The sequence below is a fragment of the Mus musculus genome, chromosome 10 (assembly GCF_000001635.26).
Source record: "Mus musculus strain C57BL/6J chromosome 10, GRCm38.p6 C57BL/6J".
NCBI classification, from domain to species: Eukaryota; Metazoa; Chordata; class Mammalia; order Rodentia; family Muridae; genus Mus; species Mus musculus.
This window is the reverse complement of record NC_000076.6, coordinates 108,262,298-108,284,630: the sequence shown is the minus strand read 5'-3', so window position 1 is coordinate 108,284,630 and position 22,333 is coordinate 108,262,298. Positions and strand designations below refer to the sequence as shown.

Below are 22,333 nucleotides of genomic sequence, written 5' to 3'. Positions count from 1 at the left end.
TTCTTACTGCCTCTCTGAGTGCAATGATTACTCCTCTGAGATAGATCACGAGTCTTACTGAAGGCAACCCCAACCACCAGCTCATCTTAACGCCTTAGTTTGTGATTTCTCTGCTGGAAATGGCTTTTCTCCCTGAAACTGGAACAGTTTAATTTGAATTAAATTCCTTGCAGTTTTAATTCTAGTTATATTCGCGGCAAGGCTCTTCTCTACTTTCCCCATCAATTACAAAACCTCTTATTGGGCCGTTTACTTCTGAAGTTAACCATACTTCTAAAACACCATGTGCTTCTCGATCTTCCTGTTTCCCATTTAGCCTTGGATGTATCCTCATCACACAGGCGAGTGCTTGGCCTGTAAGTAGTAACAAGAGATTATTGAATGGCTGAAACAAAGTCTGCAGGGCACACTTATTTTTATGTATGCCTTGCAGTTTGGGTGACAGAATCTGGGGTGTTGTACGTGCTAGGCCGGCATTCTACTATTGAGTTATACTCCCAGCTGGCAGTTTTAATTGAACAGCTTGTTTCATATACATTTAACATCATTTTTCAAACTCTAGATGCCACTGCAGAGGGTGTATAGCTCAGGGACAAAGCATTTAGTGCATGGGAAGTCCTTGATCGGCTCACGAATGCACAGACATCCACACAGGCCAGCCAAGATTTTTTTTCTCCCACAAAACATACATAACTGAATTATTTAGCTTCACTATTTCCTTAGAACATTTTGTCACCACCCTGTGTGTTTGTGCTTCTGGTTTTTCTTCCACCATGGGACCAGGGATCAAACTAAGCCACTTCCTTCTTAAAAGATCTAATCAAGGGACTATGCTAAATATTGACATTCAAGTCCTAGAAAAAAAATAGTGAAACCACCTTAAAAAAAATGTCAATGGTATGGAACATAGAAAACTACTAAACTATCATTTCCTCCTACCCCTTTCTGCTCTTGGCCTCAGTAAAGCAATGACCAGGTATCAGACAGTGCAGGGTAAGAATGAGGTGGGCGGGACTCAGGGTCCAGACAATGGAGAGCTCACAGGTAATGAAGGAGGCAAGCAGTTCCTATGGGACAGGCTGACTTGAAGGCTACCAAAATGACTTTTAGTTTAAGCAGCATTTTTTTTGATAAGCCAATTCCATCTATAAATTAATTAAAAATAGGACACGGAATAGCAATGAGTAATTACTTGTCTTTTGAGACAGGGCCTCACTGTGTAGTCTCGCCTGACCTGGAAGTCACTATATAGACAAGGTTGGCCTCAAACTCAAGAGATCTACCTGTCAGTGCCACCCCAGTGCTGGGATTGAAGGTGTGCACTGACAGGCAGGTTCTCTTTTGAGTTTGAAGAGTGGCAAACGATGATTAATAAAACACTACAGCCTGTTCTACCCACCATGCCAATTTGCATGTGACAGCTAGAAAAGTCCTTGTGTGTCTCTGATGACAGCAAGCTACTGGGGCTCATACAAACACTCACAGGTCAGGTTGGTGTCCTTGGAATCCTTTGGGACAGGTGTGGTAATATGGTTACAGGGTCTCTCTCCACTTTTCTGCAATGGTGCTCAAGGAAGTTCTCTGAAACCCGCCTCTTGCCATCTTTCTCTTACCAGTCTCAGAACAAAACAGATGTTCATGGTGTATTATCTCAAAATTCTCTCCCAATATATTCCAGTCAGAAAGAGTTGTATCAAACCTCCTAATACTACAAGATATCTAACACTGACATTTCTCAAGGGAGGCTAGGATCTGCATGTAGAGATGACTCAATTCAAAAATCCATTATGTCAAAGGTTTGCAAGCCAGCTCTCTTTAAGTCTTTTAAAGCTTTTAAAGTTTAGTTCAAATTTGACCCGCTTAAACTGCTTTATTTTTTATTAATTATAAACACAGGACCAAAGTTGTAAAAACTTAAGTGCATGTGTGTTCATGTATGTGCAATGTCTGTGTGTGGCCAGATGACCACCTTAAGTGTCACCCTCAAAAATGTCAAGTGCCTTCTTTGAGGCCTGAAGCTAACCGATTAGGCTAGACGGGCGGGCCAGTGAGCCCCAGGGCTCTCCCTGAAGTCCCCTCTCCAGCTCTGAGATAACAAGTGGCACCATATTTGGCCTTTTACGTGGGTTCTCAAGATAGAACGCAGGTGTTCCTGCCTGTGAGGCACTTTACCCTCTGAACATCTCTCTGGTCCACATTCTAACCGCTGAGGGACATTAAAGCACTAACCTGGACTATAGAGTTATCACAGTAGCTCTTTTCATTGTTGGACAGGGTAGCAATACACTTAAAATTAGGTTAATACACATTCTTTCAGGTGCACTATAACTACGCTAGAGCCCAAGTAAGACACATTTATTAAAAACTACGGGCTAGGTACAATCTGATCAGGAACGATCTGATCACAGTCCAAGAACCATGACAAAGTAGGCCAAAGGTCCTGATGTTGTCTAACACAGCCTCAGGGAGGCTGGTTTTGAGTCCTACAGTGTGTGTGTATGTGTGTCTCCTATGAGCTTATAGAAATGCTATTTTTCTTTTTATATATTTGGCATTCTACACACATGGTCACTGACAAGAAAACATACCACGACTATCAAAATTGCCCATCTTACCATGGAACGTTAGCTTCAACTGACAGCTGAAAAAAAATTCTTTTGGAAGACTATGAAAAGAATCTTGCCAGGTATGGTGGCGCACACCTTTAATCCCAGCACTCGGGAGGCAGAGGCGGGCGGATTTCTGAGTTCGAGGCCAGCCTGGTCTACAGAGTGAGTTCCAGGACAGCCAGGGCTACACAGAGAAACCCTGTCTTGAAAAAAAACAAAACCAAAAACAAACAAACAAACAAAAAAAAAAAATCAAGAATCTTTTTTTTCCCCTACACAGGAATATGAAATCTTTTACAAGCATTATTTACTTTTGGCCAAGTTCAGAATCTGCATCAAGGAATCAACTAGCTGTTTGAGTACTACACACATAAATCTACCACTCAAATGCTATAGGTTATCACATTACAGAAATAAAATTTAGCCCTTCTGGACTTTGGGTTCATACACACACACACACACACAGGCACACAGTTTTAGTACTTTGTAATCTGGTTATTTTGTAGGCACAAAATAGCAATGTAACATGTATTATTTACTCCAGAAAAGACACTGCCATTTACATGGAAATTAGGCAGAGATGCTTTCCAAAACCAAACAATTTAGTATGGTGATACTGGAAGAAAATAAGTAATATGTCATTCTAATCCTAGTATTTCTGCACAGTATTACTTATATGTATGTTATCCCTGCTGCACATCTGTATTCAGGAAACACTTACATAGCAGAAAACAGAGTCATAGAAAAGACTATCAGCTATCTTTTTTTTTTTTTTTTTTTTTTTAGATTTATTTATTTATTTATTATATGTAAGTACACTGTAGCTGTCCTCAGACACTCCAGAAGAGGGCGTCAGATCTCGTTACGGATGGTTGTGAGCCACCATGTGGTTGCTGGGATTTGAACTTCGGACCTTCGGAAGAGCAGTCGGGTGCTCTTACCCACTGAGCCATCTCACCAGCCCCGACTATCAGCTATCTTTTACCTTTGTAATAAGTTTTCTATGGGAAGACAGGTCTGGTGGACAGTTAATACCTGCTCCTAGCATTTGCTTTGTGTGCTACATATAAGGTCAAAGAAAGTCCACAGAGCTATGTGGCCTTTAGGAAAGAGGGACCTTCACAACCAAACACAAGGAGGAGCCAGGGAGACTCCACAGAGGGGAAGGAGGACTGTGGGAGCCAGATTGGTCAAGGACACCATGATGACTGAAATGAAAAACACAAGATCCTGTATGGGTCTGAGCTAGGTCCTCTGCATGTATGTGATGGTTGTGTGGCTTGGTGTTCTGTGGTATTTCCAACGTGGAAATCTTTCCTCTTACTGGGCTGCTTCACCCAGCCTTGATATGAGGATATGTAACTAGTCTTACTGCCAGGCCTCGCGCAGTGGATATGCCTGGGACCTCTGCTCCTTTTTTCTTTCTGGAAGGGAAACAGAAGAGGAGCTGACCTTGGGGAGAAGGGAGGAGGGAGAGACTGGGGGAAATGGAGAGAGGGGAAACTGACTGTCAGTTAATGTCAGTTTCAATTTATGAGAAAAGAATAAAAGTTAAAAAGAACGTAAAGCAAAGAGAAGAATCTGGCTTTCTGCACATTTTCTCTTGGCATCAGAAGCCATGGCTGTCTCAGGTAAGGAAGACTAGCCAGGAAGACTAAATGGCAATACAATGTATTTTCTCTCTTGCTTATCTGAGACAGGGCCTCCTGTCGTCTAGGCTGGCTTCAGGCCTGCTGTGTAGTTAAGAAAAACCTTGAACACTCGATGGACCTTCCAGCCTGTACTGTTCAGTTGCTCAGCTTGTAGGCACGTGCTTCCAGGCCCGGCCGTGGAAATAGAGTTTTGGGTAAAAGAAGCCCAGTGATGAGCGACCCCCACATCACTCTTCACGGGCATCTTCTCTGAGATGCGTCTGCAGATTCTCTCTCCCCTTCCCTTGGCTTTCAAGACAGTCGTATCTGAAATGTTTTTCTTCATTTTAAAAACAAGAGCAACCCAGACAATGCTGTGAACAAAAATACACAAAGTGCTGGAAATCCAGAGAAAAGAACATGGTTTACTTCAGGTTCCTGCCCAAAGGCCCACATGAGAAGTTAAAAGCGCAACTCAGCCACCTCGAGCTGTGCGGGTGGACTGAACCCTCGAGAAACCCAAGATGGAAAATAATGGTAGTGGAAAGGATTTAAAATTTCAGTGGAATAGTATCTTTGTGTATGTTCTTATGCCTGAGTCTAGAGCTAAGGAAAAAACCAGAAGTTTAGTTTTTAAACACTGCAAATGTTTATGGAAATGGAATCTCATGCTACAAAGCAACTATCTTGAATCTTAATTACCATTATTTTTGTCCACTTGGCATAAAAAAACTAGCTCTCAGATTCTGCATACAGACAGCTTTATGTAAAATACATAAACATTTGTCCAAATTGGTACACAGATTGCATAAATATGGCAGTTAAGTTCGCATTTACAGATGAGCATGTACATTGCTGTGCAAATTATCACAATATTACAATTTCAAAAATTATTCAAACTGTTATCCAAGTAAAGCATTTAGTGAAAAAATACCCATGCAGAATTTAAATATCTCAGAACAAGATTTAAACTGTTTTCATTAAAAGTTCACACATTTAAAATAGTTTTATTCATTTTATTTGTATATGTCAAAATACATTTTTATTTCCAAAATAGTGGGTTTTGCAACTAGTTTCATGCAGAAATAAGGTCTGCTCAGTCCTACCAATAAAGTCAATATAGCACAGTAGCTGTTCAACTTTAGATACAAAGAATAAATAACCTAAATACAAAACACTAAAATATTAGAAACACGCATTTACTCATTCTTCTCAGGCATCCAGACTTCACAGATACAAACCACAGCATGCCTAACTGTTGTGCACCCAGAACACGCTGCAGTCACTCACACTGATCAACTAGCCGCATAGTTTACCTCCTCACTAGACCGTGAAATACTCTGTTTTCAGACCCACCATTCATACAGTTCAAATATAACCAAAAATAAATCCTCACACCTATCCTTGTACCTTTAAAAGAATCCTGAGCTTGGTAGTAAGAGTATAACCTTATATCCTCATAAAACCAATCAAGAGAGAGGACTTAAATTCTACTTACCAAAACACCCTTTCCCATCCCCGAAGTAATCTAAAATAGGCAGTAGAACACAATGACCTTTTAAAATGGAAGGGTACAAATTCACATTTAATATAGTATACAATACACTCAATAATACAGTCAGCTACTATACGCTTTAAATGTACAATTTATTCGAATGGCTGAACTGTTCAATGGTTAAGGAGACAGTTATGTGCCAGGAAGATGTAATATATATATATTTTTTGCATGGTTTGATGAAAATATAAAAGTTATTTGTCCAAATAAAAGCCACTTTCATTATGGACTTCATTTTGCTTAGTTTTTTCCTTAAAAAAAGGCCACTGAAATGTATAAAAACGGTCTGAACATGGTGGTGGGATCAGAGTTGATGCCCCCTCACATGGCAATAACAGTGCACTTAACACCACTCACAGATTTAAGTCTGCAAAGGATCTCCTAGCACTACTGTGGCTAGCACAACAGTTTCAGACAGCACTCAGATAAATATAGGCGTGTGAAATGTGAAGCGATTCTCTACTTTGTAATCAGGTCTGACTACTACCGAATGAAAAAAAAAGCAAAGCAGTTTACAGTAGAAAAGCTTGGAAGGGGAGGTCCCATAAACCGCAGAATCTTTCAGGTCCTCCTGCCCACTGTGAGCGAGCTCTGCTCTAAAGACCTTTATGGAGTAGCCCACTGTGCACTGCAGACATCTGAATTAAGAAAATAGTCAAGCATGCCATGTGGTGGTCTAAAAATCAAAACAATACACTTATTTATATATACAGCGTCACTCAGTACCTGCTAAAATGAATGTGAAAAGTACAGCATCTAGCATCTTATACTACAATAAAAAACAAAAAGTGACAGATGAGGGCAGAAGATAGGACTGGAAAGATCAAATTTCAATGGACGTTAAAGCACTCATGTAAGAAATAAATGCGTATTGCACAAACAGTGACAGCAAGTGTCCCACCACAATTCAGTTCCAGGTGGGAGAGAACACGTCAGCCTAACACGTGACAAGACGCTCAGAAGAGCCAAGTTTTCTGTAAATGAGAAGGCTGTGAACATAGAGAGACTCTGACACATGAAGAGTTAGAAGGAAAAAAAAAATACAAACCCAAACTCAGATGGAAAGCAAACAATTTAAATATTGAGAAACTAGAAACTGTGGCACATCAAAAAGAAAAAAGAAAAAGAAAAAGAAAAAAAAAACCCAACAACAAAAAAACCTGTTGACTAACTGTCTTCTGTGAGAGCTGGAAGTTTTTGTTGACACAAAAGTATTTATATACAACTAAGGCTTACGGGTTAAATATCTGAGGCATATCTGGCCTTGAACACTTTCTTTATTTGCTGGAGCTGTAAACAAGTTTTCTCAGTCATTGAAAAAAAATCTTCTCAGCAGCTGCTTTAACATGAAACAATGGTCTTGATAACCAACGGGGTGGGCAGAAAATTAAACGAAACAAAACTCCTAGATAAGAGGGCGTTTGGCAGGATATCGGAAAATGACAGTCTCCCGTGAGTTCTTTCCTCCGGCGTCCAGTGACTGCCACTGTGGTCCACTGGGGAGTGTGCAAGTCCTGCTGCTTTGCTTCTCTGCCTCCTGTCCTACTTGGAAAGTTTGCTTATAACTCTGATCAAGGCTCCATTTTCATCCTTTAGCCTCTGGTTGTCTGCCTTTAAGTCTGGTAACATCTATGAGGAGACAAACAATACAAGGGAAGAGTTCCATTTCAGTACAAAGGACAAAGCGAGCTTCTGCACAAATGTCACAAAGTCACCACAAAACACATGACCAAGCTTTGTCAGTTAATGTGTTTCTAAAGCCTAAGACATATACCAGAAGGAGAAAACACTGCTTATAAGCTAATTAGTTTGATAAACGATGGGATGAAAGTTTAACTCTCAAAATTATCCGCTTGAGTCCACTAGACTACTGGATTTTGACTCGCAAGCATGTTGTATTAGAGCAGCCGTGAAATGGAGCCTGTTGTTAGGCAGAATTGTATCGTAAGCTCCTTCCCTAGCTCCTGACAGCACTAAGCCAGAGGACACTACCACTAAACAAAGACCCCAGCTTAACTACAAAAGCCAGGACTCCTTCTGAATATAATAGCATTTCTTAAAGAACTCATCTACAGGACCCAAGTCTGATGGCCTAATAGTGTCTGATCAAAGAGAGGCACGCATTAAATGGAAATCATCAATGTATATAGAGTAGTATATATTTAAAAAAAAACAATTCAATATTCTCTTGCTGCACAGACAAATTGAAGGCGAGGGTGATGTTAGAAACTACATTAACTTTCTACTGAGGGCAACTGAAACTATGCACTTTGGCAGACTGACTAGGAAATGAAATAGTTTTTATTTTGGACATTAAGATGTATTTTCCAGAAGTATTTAATTCTTTTTTTTTCTTTCTTTTTTTTTAGTTTTCAGAATGTCCTGTGACACTGGTATATTAGGGAGAGCAAAAATGGAACTTGCAACACTACTCATGCCAGCCACACCTACGAGAAGAGTGACCCCTACAGAGAGCCACACATAGTTCTCCCTGAGCTCAGTGTCCAGGGGTAATCCAGAGCCTCGAGGCTGCCATCGGGACTGTAACGGACAGTGAAGATAGGATGAACTGAGCACAAGTGACACTATTTTCTAAGGCAGACATAGTTGGCCCAATCTTTAGGTTAATTTGGATGTTACTTTGTATTTCATAAATGACAATAAATAGTAGATATATCTAAATTATGTTTGAAGCAAAAGAAATCTGAGTGGGCAGAGGAGTCTTAATTCCTAACCCAGTCCCTAATTTTACTGTGGTTTATCAGTTGTGATATACAATTAGTGATAATTTTAAAGTTCTGAGAAGCCATGCAGAGTTAAACAGTTATGTATGTGATAGTTCTACACACATGTATTAATTTGTAGTTGTGAGCTTTTACGAAAACACGCTTACTAACAGACACACCCGCCTGGTCTACCAAGGAGCAATGAAGAGACTATGAATTACAGGCTCACAGGCTGCAGATGCCTACAGAACCCTGAGCGCTTGGCTACCACTCTGGTCAAGGCCCTATTCTCAGCCAGCAGCCTCTCATTTAGCTCCCTCAGAGGCTCAATTTGGTTTATTTGGTGCAGGCTCTGCAGGAATCAGAACATAAAGAAATAAGAATAAAAAATAAGGAAATACTCAAAGGTACAATAAGAACAGATAGAATCATAGGAAATGAGCTAAAAAACTGAAAATTTAAAAGAATACTCCAACACATTTAGAACAGTAAACAATTTACTGCTAAAATTCCACATCAAGCTAGGCAATATATATCAAAATACAAGAGACTTGCTTCTATTTTTCAAAGCTAATTAAAAATAATGGTCTAATTACAAACTATTTCAGTGAAATGTTTAAAATTTGAAATTCTAATTTCATAAGCATAATTCTGAGGTGCTGATAAGGGTATCATTATCTTATACTATTAATTATGTGACATGTTATATATGTGTACACACACACACACACACACACACACACACACACACACACACACACACACACACAAAGTGATAACAGTTAATCAATTAACCACACCTTTTTATCCCTCTGCACTGTTCAACATTAAAAAAAAAAAAACCCCAAAACTCACAACCAGAGGTGAGTTTGATTCTTCTGTCTGTCACTCTCAGCTCATGATTTTACTTTAACCCCGAAGACTGAATGACCCTTTAGGGCTGGCTGGTCTACAACTGAGTTATATTCCCAGCCTCAGTATCTTTTTTTTAAAGGTTTCTTTTTAAAGGAGATTTTTATCTTTTCTTGTCCCCCTCTATGGTTTACCCTCAAAGAAATATTGAACTACAAAAGGAAATGTGCAACGCAAATCAACCTTACATCCTGTAACTATTTAAGTTTTTTATATCTGGATATTAGAAGCATCATACAAATTGGTTAGTAATTCCAAACCCATGATCACCATATGAAGTGACTCCCACCTTTAATCTCAGTACTTGGGAGGCAAAGGAGGATCTCTGTGAGTTCAAGGCCAGCAAGATCTATATAGTGAGGCACTGCCTTTAAAAACCAAACCAAACCAAACCCAACCCAACCCAACCCAACCCAACCCAACCCAAACCAAACCAAACCAAACCAAACCAAACCAAACCAAACCAAACCAAACCAAACCCACTGTCACACACAGATGGTGCTGGCTAGTTTCAGGAGATGAGATGACAAAACAGACATGAATGTTAAGGGAGTTTGTAGAGAAAAAAAGCAGGAAGAAGGTGGGGGATGATCGTAACCAGAATGAATTATATACAGGTATAAAACTGTCAAAAAATTAATATAAATTACACGACTGCACTGGCAAAATTACATCTTGCACTGGCAAGATGGCTCAGGGGGTAAAGGGTTTGCTCCACACCGGATGGCCTGAGTTCAACGCCCAGGACCTATATGGTGGGAGGGGAAGACCGACTCCTTCCTCTGACTCAACACTCACGCATGGCGTGCACATCCATACACATATAAACATAACACATAAACAAGTAAGTGGGAAACGTAACAAAAATGTTTTAGGTTTTAACTCCTCTTGTAGATTATTAAGAGCTGGGCTTAGGAAGATAAACCTGACCTAGAGAATTTACAAGTGACCGTCAGAACGGAGACCACGAACAGGAGGCTAGCAGTGCTTCACAGCACGGCTTACTTACTTTGAGCTCTTCTTCCATTTCAGATATTCTTCTTTCTAGAGCTCTTCGTTCCTAGAGCAATGAAGAGACCAGTAATTACTCAATTATACTCACACTGTCTTGTGTACTGTGACATGGTGACACTTGAGCATTAAACATAAAATCAAGAGCAGTGAACAAGAGATGTGATGCTGGTGCTGTGTAGGAGCTTTCCAGAACTGGGGAATAAGCTGCAGATCTTTGAAATTACTTCCCACAGGCTTTCATTAACGCTCTGTCTTTCTAGTAGGGTGTTATACAACATATCCAAATGGTTGTCTTTCTAGTTCAGATAAACTTAGGGATAGAGTAAGCCAATATCAAGGCTGAAGGCTATATAGAAAAGAACACGCACACACAAAGATGCACTTATACTACAGTGTCAGGAGCAGAGGAGCAAGAAGCAACCGTGCCTAAACTATGTGCGCTTTACACTTACAAACGATCTCAGAGACTCATCTCTTCTGCTCACAATGTTTACTGTGAGTTAGTTATTCAGTTTACTCTACAGCTATACAGATTTAGTCAGAGGTTGATACAGTGTGTAGCATTAATGCGGTGAATATAGGACAGCAACTACAACATTTATTTTTCAATTCATTTCAAAGAGTGGCAGGCAAAGCCAACACACAATGTATTATTGCAGTGTCCTGTTTTATTTTCCCTTATATGAGAAGCATTTGTAAAGTGTTAAGCGAAAGCAAGCAGCAGTCATGGATGAACTGTAAGACTGGTCAGGTCATACCGCCCAGAAGATACTGACTCTTGCCGGCCACCTTTCAGATACAAACCATTTACATTTAGTTTAACAGCACTGAAACTATCTCAATGACATTCTTTCCCAGATTAACAATTAATGTTAATATTTAGTAATGTCATACACTTATTATAATGTCAATGTGTTTAGAGCATGTGTTACTTTATTAAAGACCTTCTAGCTAAGAACATAACAATGACAAATTCACATAAACCACTGTCCTTCTCAAAACACCAGCAAAATAGCTTCATATTTGATCCTTACAACTTTGTAAAATATGTGTGTGTATATACAAAACACATACATACATACATATATATATATACATCTATCTATCTATCTATCTATCTATCTATCTATCTATCTATCTATCTATCTAAATCTTGTCTGGACTGATAAACAATACTCCAGCAAACCTCAATTTTACTAGGTATATTTAAGGTTTTAAGTCAATTAAAGGGTAAGCCTGGGACACTCTTTCCAATTGCCTATCCTACAAGCTCAAGGAAACTGTTAAAGGAAAAACCATACATGTAAACTGCTTAGCATCGAATCTGCCTTACACGTGGAGGACATCAAATACATGTTGGCCACCTCTAACATTAATCTGCATGCTAATTAAACCACCAAGGCCTTCTAAGCAGGAGTGCATGAGCTACTCTGTAATTATCTGCATTTGACAAGCAGCAACAAGGTCAGGTGAGAAGAGCAGAATATAAATGTATGCGCATCCCAACGACAGGCACGAAATTAGCAATTTTGTATACTCGACCATATCACTGATGTGTGTTCTTTCTTGTGCTTAAATTTGTTTAATAATCACTGACTTTGTAAGAAATACTCTTTAAAAAGTGTTGCTCTATTCTATTTCACAATATTTTCTATATCAACTATTTATACAGTTAGAAGAACTGATCTTAGTCACTCTATCTGTTTTAGGGATAAAATTCAGTGTTACATTTAAGTAGATATACAGCAATACAAACAATATCCAATAATATTATATTTAATAAAATACATGATTCTGAACTTTTAGCAACTACTAACTACATCAATCTTTAAAAAGGTGTCTAAATACTATTTATAAACTTTGCTAAAATTATAATAAAAGGCGAACTACTGTACAGAACAATTCAATAAATATCACAGATGTTGAATGTAGTATATTTTATTTTATTCTGTACCATTTTAGTATTTTTTGTGAAAAGTCAAGCTGGTAATTAAATAAAAATGTTGGGGAAGAACAATGCTTCCACATCAACTGCTTCTGCTACTTATTCTTTGACTTACGGAATGAACATCACGGTTCCTGTGATACACCTTGTTCTTCCACACCTGCAAGCCTAGCTGCCACTCACATGTGCTGCATTATATAGGTTCCTTTCAACATCTGGATCACTGTTAGTCTCACGTTTCAGACTATTGCTACGGTCGTGTCTGGACCCCGAGCAATGATAACAACTGAGAGAAGTACAAGTGCAGACCACAACCAACCAAAATATTGTAGAAAAAAGAAAGGGATAGAAGGACTTCCTCTATCAACATTTCCTCTTGTTTGGAATACCCAACTACCATCCTCAGAGACAAAACCAAATCTACTGCTGCTCATCCAAACACTACTAATTCAGGAAGATGGACACTTACCCTTTTTTCCATCTCCAATTGTGACCTGTCAGCAAATCGTTCTTGTCTCTGTAATAAAGAAATTAAGAAAACAGATGAACATGCAATAAAGATGAGGGATACAATGTAACTCTCCACTGAGATGTTGTAAAAAAGTAACAATTTTCAGGTGGCATAATCCATATTCAGGTGGTATAATAGGCAAATTTAAGTAAAGAGATAAAAATTTAAAAAGGGTATGTGCTGAAATGATAAAAGTGACGTTTAGGAACGGATGGTCATTTTACACAGAGTGTGAGAAGGAGCACCTTCAAGGGCATGACAAGTACCACAGCCTTCCCGCGCATGCTCACTGCCTTCCTAAGCCATCAGGAATAGCACATGTGACTGACCACATTCCAGCCCCCCAGCATAGGAGGCGGATTAGCAGGCTGGATGGCTCTGTAGGAAGCAGCTGGATGACAATGCCTCAGCCGGTCACTCTGAGATTTGCCTCTCTGACTTCAGAATCAGAAATCTGTATGTATCCACGACTGCAGAACACCACTTTTCTTTTCTTTCAGAGGCAGACTTAAACACACTTTGCACTACTGAGCTACATCTTCAATACCTGCAAGCCCCAGCTCTGAGGCATTTTCTATCAGCTCGGGACCTAAACTATGCAGAAGACCATGTCCAGCTAGTTATTTTACCAAGCAGGTCCAGACGGCATGAAAATTATTATCGATTTTCCTCTCCTACAGAGTTTGAGTAAGAAATAGGATTAATCAGAATTAAGCCGACCAGAAAAATGAGGTGACAAAAGGACACACAGAAAAGGAGGAACAGAGAGAGGTAAGCAAGGTCAGCAGTGAAAACCCGCCTCAACTGATTCACCATGCAACAGAGAGAGCGTCATCAGTCCAGGTAAACAGAGGTGGTGACTTTACTGAGAAAACAGGACCAAATCCCTAGAATTATAACAACATGTACCTGCTATATGCTCAAAGGCCTGGTACTTATGCAGCCTGAAGGGCATTTGAGTTATTTCAACACCATACTATGAAGTGTGCTACTGCTTTCTGTCTTCCTTTCTGTTTATCTTCACAATAAACCCTCTCAAAAGACTGCATGTTTTAAATGACTCTGGAATTTAGCACAGCATCTGTTGTGTGCAGACAATTGCTTTTTTCCCCCCCTTTTTTTGGTTTTTCGAGACAGGGTTTCTCTGTGTAGCCCTGGCTGTCCTGGAACTCACTCTGTAGACCAGGCTGGTCTCGAACTCAGAAATCCGCCTGCCTCTGCCTCCCAAGTGCTGGGATTAAAGGCGTGCGCCACCACGCCCGGCTTAATTCCAAGTTTCTAGGCACAAAAATCTGAGCTTTGTCATCTCTAAGCTGCTCCACAGAAAGAAGTCAGAAAAGAGTAGACATTATCAGGCATAGAAGAGCTTTCTAACGGGAGAGAGGGGGTAGAAGAGAGAGGGCGAGGGAGAAAGAGACACACAGAAAGAAGGGTGGGTCTGAGCTCCTTCAGAGGTCAGAAGAGGCTATCAGATACTGCACCTGGTATTTACAGATGTGCGTGAACTGAACTGTGAGACCTTCAGTATTAGGAACTGAATTTGGATCCCTAGATTAGCAGGAAATTTCCTTAATTGACGAGCTCTGATCACCTTTACTTGAACAACAGGAACTCTTTACAGCACATACTCTTTACAATTTTGAAAAAAGCTTTACATCTATGGGTGTTTTCTGCACATGTATGTCTGTGCCCAAAGGTCAGAAGAGCACATCAGATCTCATGGACTGGAGTCAGAGACCACTGTGAGCCACCATGTAGATTAGTATTTCTGAGCGTTCCAAATGCTGTATATATAACAGTTCCCATGTGGTAACCCTCACCCATAAAATTACTTTTGTTGTTACTTCACAACTGTAATTTGCTACTGTTATGAATTGTAATGTAATTATCTATGTTTTCTGATGGCTGTAGGTGACCCCTGTGAAAGGGTTATTTGAAGCCCCTCCAAAGGGGTTGCGACCCACAGGTTGAGAACCTCTGATATAGCTATTGGAACCCAAACCTGAGTCCTCTGGAAGAGTAGCCAGTGCTCTTACCTACTGAGCCATCTCTTCAGCCTCATATACTAATTATTATGAAGAAATATGGGAGGTTGCAGATGTATGCAGCTCTGACAGAGGACACTTAAGTGTCTTTAGGGTTCAATTTTTTGCATCACAAAAAACTTTTGAATTCTTTCTATATGACATTACTTCTGTATTCTTATATTCCAGAAATCAGCTAACTGTTAATAATGTTGATTCCCTTTTATTCCTAAATAAAGCATTATAAATAACAAATATACTCAGAACTAATATTACACAAAAATTAGATGTAAAGCTTTTAGGTCACCCTAAGTCACCCTGTTATCTGGAGAAAAAGGTACAAACCTGGGTAGCCTTTTCCAACTGCAACTTTAGATCCGTTAGTTCCATATTTGTATCATGTAGCTGTGCTTTTAGCTTTTCATTTTCAGCTAAAATTTGTTCATAAAGCTAGAAAAATTAATGAAGAACAGATTACTTTTGTTGTTATGCTGAAGAGACCTCAATGACTACAATATTAAAATGAAAAATTAATGTAGATGTTTACTATAAAGAATATGCTGACAACATATTCTAATTATTTAAATATATACAAGTTGCTTAGAAGTAACTTGCAAGTTTGAGGACAATAAATAGGAAGACTGTGTCTAAACAGCAATACATAGGAAGACTGTATCTAAACAAACAAAACATCAAATGAAAAGATAATGAAACAAAGGATGTGTGTGCATAGACTCATACTTCGTCCTTCCGAATGGCCCTTTTAAGCTCATTCCAGCAAGACAGACACAACAAATACAAAGCCATAGGTATTTTTTTCCCTCTCTAAGACATGGCTATTTATATGTTACCTACTATTAGCTGTTAGAAACTAATAAAAAATAAGTTATTTCAAAATATTGATTTCTTTATAAGCAAGTTTTTCAGAATACTGTTAAATTATAAATAGTATACACAAACACAATGTACAAAACACAAACTAAGTAACCCACACACCTTTTTGAAGTCAGTTGAGTCATCCTTTTCTAGCCTGCTACTGTAAGGTTTTCTGTCTTCTAAGTAACTGTATGAAGCAGAGCGACCCAGCAAGGAATCATACCGATCACTTGATGATGTGGAACTGCTGTCATACCTTCAAAAGTTGAGTTGAAAACAGAGACTTCATTATAGTCTTCTACAAATTATGTTAGTACACATTGATTATGTATCCATATCCTTGATATTCCCAGTTGATAAGTAATGGTCTCTGTAAGGTATTATCAATTTGTGATATATAATAAATGCAAAGTTATTCTTGCTTTCTACATACAAAAGGCAAAACTTTTCACATTATGCTAAATTATTTAACGTTTTAAATGACATTTTCATATTTTATCATGCTATAACAATTTATACCATGATTCACTACAGTCTAGCTGGCGACACCTTTCCTTTTTTGGTGGTATATAGTAATATTTAAAATTAGTGACATCTTAGATTTGATGAGATAATCAGTGAATTTTCTAAGTGTTACTAATGGGTTTGTCTTAAAAAGGAAGTGTGCTATCAGACCTGTGAATTCTTTTGTTATTTGGTTCAGTTCAAAGAATCATCAGTACATAAAATTTATTCTCAGTCTCACAAGGCCTTTGGTCACCAGCTGTGGGCAAGGGAAATGGACCAAGATTATAATCAAGGCTAGAGTGACTGTGAGCTAGATGATGTGAAAAATCCCTCCACTTAGCCATTTTCTTAAAGGAGAGGATGTTGAACACTAATTCAATATATTTCTGGCCAGGTGTGGATTTTCATGGGTCTCTGATGTTAACAGTGAGATTGTTAGTGATGAAATAAGAAAAGGAGCTCATTCGGGAACAAGCTTTGTTCACAGGAACTTATCATAATGACCATGAATTAAAAGTGACGCACGCCCCTAACACAGAAAACTAGCAACAGTGATTAGGTCATCATACTTCATTTTTAAAAAAATTGTGTATTTTCAAAAATTGCTCTTTTGTGTGTGTGTGTGTGTGTACATGCCACAACTGCATACATGCACAGGCAGAAGACAACTTGAGAGAGTTGGTTCCCCTTCCACCGTGTGGAATTGATTCAGCTCGTTAGGCTTGGTAGCAAGCACTTCAGCTGCTGAGCCATCTTGCCAGCCTAGGCCACCTACGATTTTTCAGATTTATACTGCCCATTTAATGCTATAAATCTACAAAATCATTAAGCACCCAGCAACATATTCTTTTATTAACAGTAAAAATGAGAAAAAAATATCAGGAAAAAGATTAAACATACCTGGAAACAGAATCCGTCTAGAAAGTAAAAAACAAAAACCAAAAAAGCATATTAAACTTTATTCTTTCATTAAACTGTTAACTGAGATTTATAGGAACAACTAAGGTAACAATGATGTTCACACTATTAAACTCATTCAGCATGCATGCTTACTCTTAGAATGCTCACTCTTAGGGAGACTTTAGAACACAGACTCACTTTATATTTTTGCATGTTTAAAACGATACAATCTCATCTGGAAACATTTCTGTTGAGTGTACTTACTGTTTAAACAGGAAACTAAAAGGACGAAGAACTATCCATTGCTTATAATCAGCAGGAGAAGGGGACAGCAGTACAAGTTTACTTTGTGACACTTTGAGGCAAGCACTTGATTCATTCTTATTTTTAAAGACATTACAATGAGGCAGCCAAATGGCTATGTTTTCTATAGAATAGTATATATACACTATTTGACATTCTAAACTCCTAGATTTATATTAAATATGACTATTTCCAGCACGTATCACTGATGTTCCTATCTTCCTATCAAGAAATGATTGCTAAGATAAATAATTGGGATTGTACTGGCTTTTTTTTTTTTTTTTTTTTTTTTTTTTGGCATGTCAACTTGACACAAGCTGGATCATCAGAGAGGAAGGAGCCTCATCAGGTGAGGAAATGCCTCCATGAAATCCAGCTGTAAGGCATTTTCTCAATTAGTGATCAAGGGGGGACGGTACAGTCCACTGTGGGTGGCGCCATCCCTGGTCTGGTAGTCCTGTGTTCTATAAGAAAGTAGACTGGGCAAGCCTGGGGGAGCAAGCCAGTAAGCAGCATCCCTTCCATGACCTCTGTATCAGCTTCTCTGCTTTAGTATCTGTCCTTCAATCATGAACAGTGCTGTGCAAGTGGAAGCTGAGTAAACCCTTTCCTCCCCAGCTAGCTCTTTGGTCATGGGTTTCACTGAAGCAACAGGAATCCTAAGACAGAGATGAATGTAGATGTTTGGGGGGGGGGGGGGAATTTAACTTCCTCCCTTATCACTTAATGTATAATTTTCCATAAAATAACCATTCAGAATTGGTTTGTTAAAACTCTTGAGTTTCAATATTTGTAATTTTCTACAAGTTCTAAAATTACTATGTTCCCCCAGAAATGTTTAATTTTTTTCAGACTAAAAAATGGTTTACTAAAGTCTGTTCAAATTTCCTTTGTAAAATTAATTTTGCCCTTGCTTTCATTTACTTATATTTTTATTTTATTGACTTAACTCTTCAGTTTCTAAAAAATTTAACAACTTTTAAAAAACCTTAAAATTTAAAGATATTAAATTCTATAAAATCCAGACAACTAAAATATGTACACGGCACACTTATTACTAGTTTTGCTGACTGAGTCTTGCAATCAAAAATCACTCCAATTCTATGTCTTTAAGAATCACGGTGTTACCATTAATTATGTTTTAAGCTAAATTGTAACTTCCAAACTCCATAAAATTGTAAAAATTGTAAATTATTTAAATGATGTAGAATACTAGTATTACGTACGTTTGCAATGTCGTGCGTGAGATTCAGCACACACACGACCACCTCCCCGCTGCTCCTCCCCGTCCTGGAGAGCACGAGCTGAGTTTGTTTCTCGAGTTGGACTTTGTTAGACTGCGCAAGTGCAACCACAATTATGTTTTTCTTTGTCTTGCTTACTTCATGTAGCATGACCTTAGTCCCTATTTAAACTTTCTCTAAAATAAAAATATCCTTTATAGCTTTTTGAGAAGTTGACATAAATAACTACAGTATGTGCGCTTCTGTGCCTCTCGTCCAGTCCCCCAGACCCTAGACAATGACTGGTAATGATTCTGTACATCAAACTGCCAGAAAAATCATAGGAACCTTTGCATATGCATTGACTTTCTCTATTTTCAATATTTTATTTTTACAAGCAATGTTGCAATGTATTTTCTATAAAGTTATCTTTATATATTTCATTTACAACCTTGGGAATAAATATCTAGAAGTGGAAATAATAAGCTTAAAAATCTCAACATTTTTTTCTTTAAAAAAGATGTATGCATGTATTATATAATAGTACTCTGTTGCTGCTCCAAACACAGCAGAAGAGGGCATCAGAGCCCATGGCTGTGAGCCACCATGTGGTTGCAGGGAATTGAACTCAGGAGCTCTGGAAGAGCAGCAGTCTTAACCTCTGAGCCATCTCTCCAGCCCTGAACATTTGAAGGCTTCTGATCTGTATCTTTAAATTAAAATCTGATACCAATGCTGCTGCTTTGTGTGTGTGATGGTAGTGGTGGGGTTCTCTTCTCCCACCCTTTGGGTTTTATGGATCAGGGTCAGGCTACCAGGCCCACGTGGCAAGCGAGTCCCTCTGCTCCACTTCTCTCCTCAGTACTAACTTTCTCATTGTGCTGGCTGTCTACTTGCTTGCCTAAGGAGCAAAAGAACTGGGTCAAAATAAGTATACTTGGGCCTAGAAGCAATGTCCATTCAGTCGCCTGAGCCAGGCAAAGAGCTGCTAGTTTACACTGCTTCATACTCTCGAGAGCCTAAGGCAATGCTTGCACGCACGCACGCACGCACGCACGCACGCACGCACGCACGCACGCACGCACGCACGCACGCACGCACGCACGCACGCACTCCAGCTGCTCACCTGCGTCTCTCTCTTGCTGGAGCCGTCCTCAGTGTCCGATTGCCGCTCTTGCTCATTTTCATCACTCTAAAGCACATTGTCAGATTGCGTTACAAAAACAAACACTCGAAAAACAACAACAACAACAAAAAACAAAACAAAAAACAAAGAAACCAGACACACTGAAAGCTTTATATATATTTTTTTTTAACTTTTGGAATTTAAAATGATTCTGCAAAAATTATACCATGAGAGGCAGGCGGATTTCTGAGTTCGAGGCCAGCCTGGTCTACAAAGTGAGTTCCAGGACAGCCAGGGCTACACAGAGAAACCCTGTCTCGAAAAACAAAAACAAAACAAAACAAAAAAAATTATACCATAAAGCTTTTATGTGTGTTCAAACCTTCCTATATTAAAATCTTTAAATCTATTTTAAATCAGAAGCTTTATTTTTTTTAAAGATTTATCTATCTATCTATCTATCTATCTATCTATCTATCTATCTATCTATCTATTTATTTAATGTATGTGGGTACACTGCAGCTGTACAGATGGTTGTGAGCCATCATGTGGTTGTTGGGAATTGAACACAGGACCTCTGTTCACTCCTGTCCAAAGATTAATTTTATATGTAAGTACACTGTAGCTGTCTTCAGACACACCAAAGAGGGCATCAGATCCCATTACAGATGGTTGTGAACCACCATGTGGTTGCTGGGATTTGAACTCAGGACCTTCAGAAGAGCAGTCTTAACCGCTGAGCCATCTTTCCAGCCCAAATTAGAAGTTTTAAAGGAAACAAACCAATTTGCTTTTTTCCCTGTTGGCTCCTTACCATTCATTCTCACTGAGGCATCATTCTCTCCCAGCTTTCAAAACTTTGTTGTTTAAAAAAATTTTTTTTTAAAGGTTTATTTATTTATTATGTAAGTACACCATAGCTGTCCTCAGACACTCCAGAAGAGGGTGACCCCTCTCCTCTTCTGGATCTCATTATGGATGGTTGTGAGCCACCATGTGGTTGCTGGGATTTGAACTCAGGACCTTCGGAAGAGCAGTCAGTGCTCTTAACCGCTGAGCCATCTCTCCAGCCCTTAAAAATTTTTTAATCTACTTTTAATTTCTGCCTGTACTTTGGAAGCTGGAAGTTATACTTTTGATATAAGGTTACTTTAGGATAAACGTGTATAATTTCCTAAACCTTTATTTCTGGTTTTATGAATCTAAAAGCAAAACCAAAAAATCAAAACCAGCCACATACATCCCTGACTATTGTCCTAATGTACTGTATAGCTCCCCCGCCCCAAAGGCAGACTTTGTTAAGGGTAAGAGCAACCTGTGGAGATGTGTAGGTTATTTCAACTGGGTGACTTTCAGTGGAGGAATATATACAGTTTACAGAGGAACATTTTTTATAGCATTTAAAAGAAATGTACTGCTAGATATAACAGCATAGGTGTACTTCAAAAACATAATACAGTTGTATACTCAAATGCGCTTACTCTTGAAAATAAGAATGACAAAAACTGAGAGAAAATATGACTTTGTACTGCCATTTTATGCTGTCATGAAACTATACACTTACTAATTATGTTTCTAGATAAACTTCATTTTTGGATTGAGACTCTACATCTATTAATAACAAAGCATTTATTTGCCTAGAATGTATAATGTAATCCTCATCTTGCCAAATAAATTACTAAAAATTAGAAAAACTACCAAGAAGCTACATTTAAAAATAATTTTGTTCCCTTAAAACTGTTATATTAATAACAGTTATAATATATATGTATTAATATTCACATTAACAGTGCCACCCCACATTATTCCATTTGCTAATAAATAACAATATTAGGGTTATAATCTGAGATCTAGAAAAAGAAATTTATTTACTTGTGGTACTGGGAATTAAGCCTACAACTTTGCACCCACTGGGCAAGTGAGGCCTATAACCCTATGTTGAAAATTTTCCTTTTCGCAGGATGACTGTAATCTTGCATTGTTTGAAAAAAACAGGTTCTTTTATGTACACTTATAACATAAAAATAAGATTAATGTACAACACGGAAAGCATTTTTCTTTGAAGGTCTATTAGCATTTTAAAATAATGTGTACACCATAACCAATAGCCATTTTAATTATTCCAAAATTGGAATAAAATTTCTGATTCAGGTAGTAAACACACACACACACACACACACACACACACACACACACACACATCTAGCTACTTGGTGACTGTGTTTATAAAGCATTAAAAACTCAATAGACTGCTGATTTAAACCATGTATCCTCTCAGCAATGTAAGGAATTGTGAGCAAGTACTTCTGGGAGGTAGTGTTTCTAAGAGGGCCTCACATCTTGTGTCCAGAAGGAGACTCCAGTAGACCGTCGCTTTTCTCTGGGTCGCCGTCGTTCTCTGATTGACTTAGGCTGTGACTTATCTTCCCCTTCTTTCTCCTCTTCTTTTTTCTCTCCCTCTATTTATGGAT

At 38.6% G+C, this 22,333-nt stretch overlaps 1 protein-coding gene across 5 annotated transcripts in view; it reads right to left on the bottom strand.

Moving 5' to 3' along the window:
- Window positions 1–4,645: 4,645 nt before the first annotated feature.
- Ppp1r12a (protein phosphatase 1, regulatory subunit 12A) overlaps window positions 4,646–22,333 on the bottom strand; it is a 117,894-nt gene continuing 100,206 nt past the window's right edge. For 2 of the 5 annotated variants that reach the window (NM_001368736.1, NM_001368737.1), the window contains 8 exons: window positions 22,200–22,321; window positions 19,863–19,928; window positions 17,211–17,227; window positions 15,924–16,059; window positions 15,273–15,377; window positions 12,862–12,909; window positions 10,443–10,493; window positions 4,646–7,424 (listed from right to left, as the gene is read on the bottom strand). In NM_001368736.1, coding sequence (NP_001355665.1) covers window positions 7,338–7,424; window positions 10,443–10,493; window positions 12,862–12,909; window positions 15,273–15,377; window positions 15,924–16,059; window positions 17,211–17,227; window positions 19,863–19,928; window positions 22,200–22,321 — 632 coding nt within the window. In that variant the 3' untranslated portion in view covers window positions 4,646–7,337. Of the gene's footprint in view, window positions 7,425–10,442; window positions 10,494–11,205; window positions 11,237–12,861; window positions 12,910–15,272; window positions 15,378–15,923; window positions 16,060–17,210; window positions 17,228–19,862; window positions 19,929–22,199; window positions 22,322–22,333 lie in introns of all 5 variants that reach the window. The other 3 variants (NM_027892.3, XM_006513327.4, XM_006513329.4) reach the window with 3 other exon arrangements.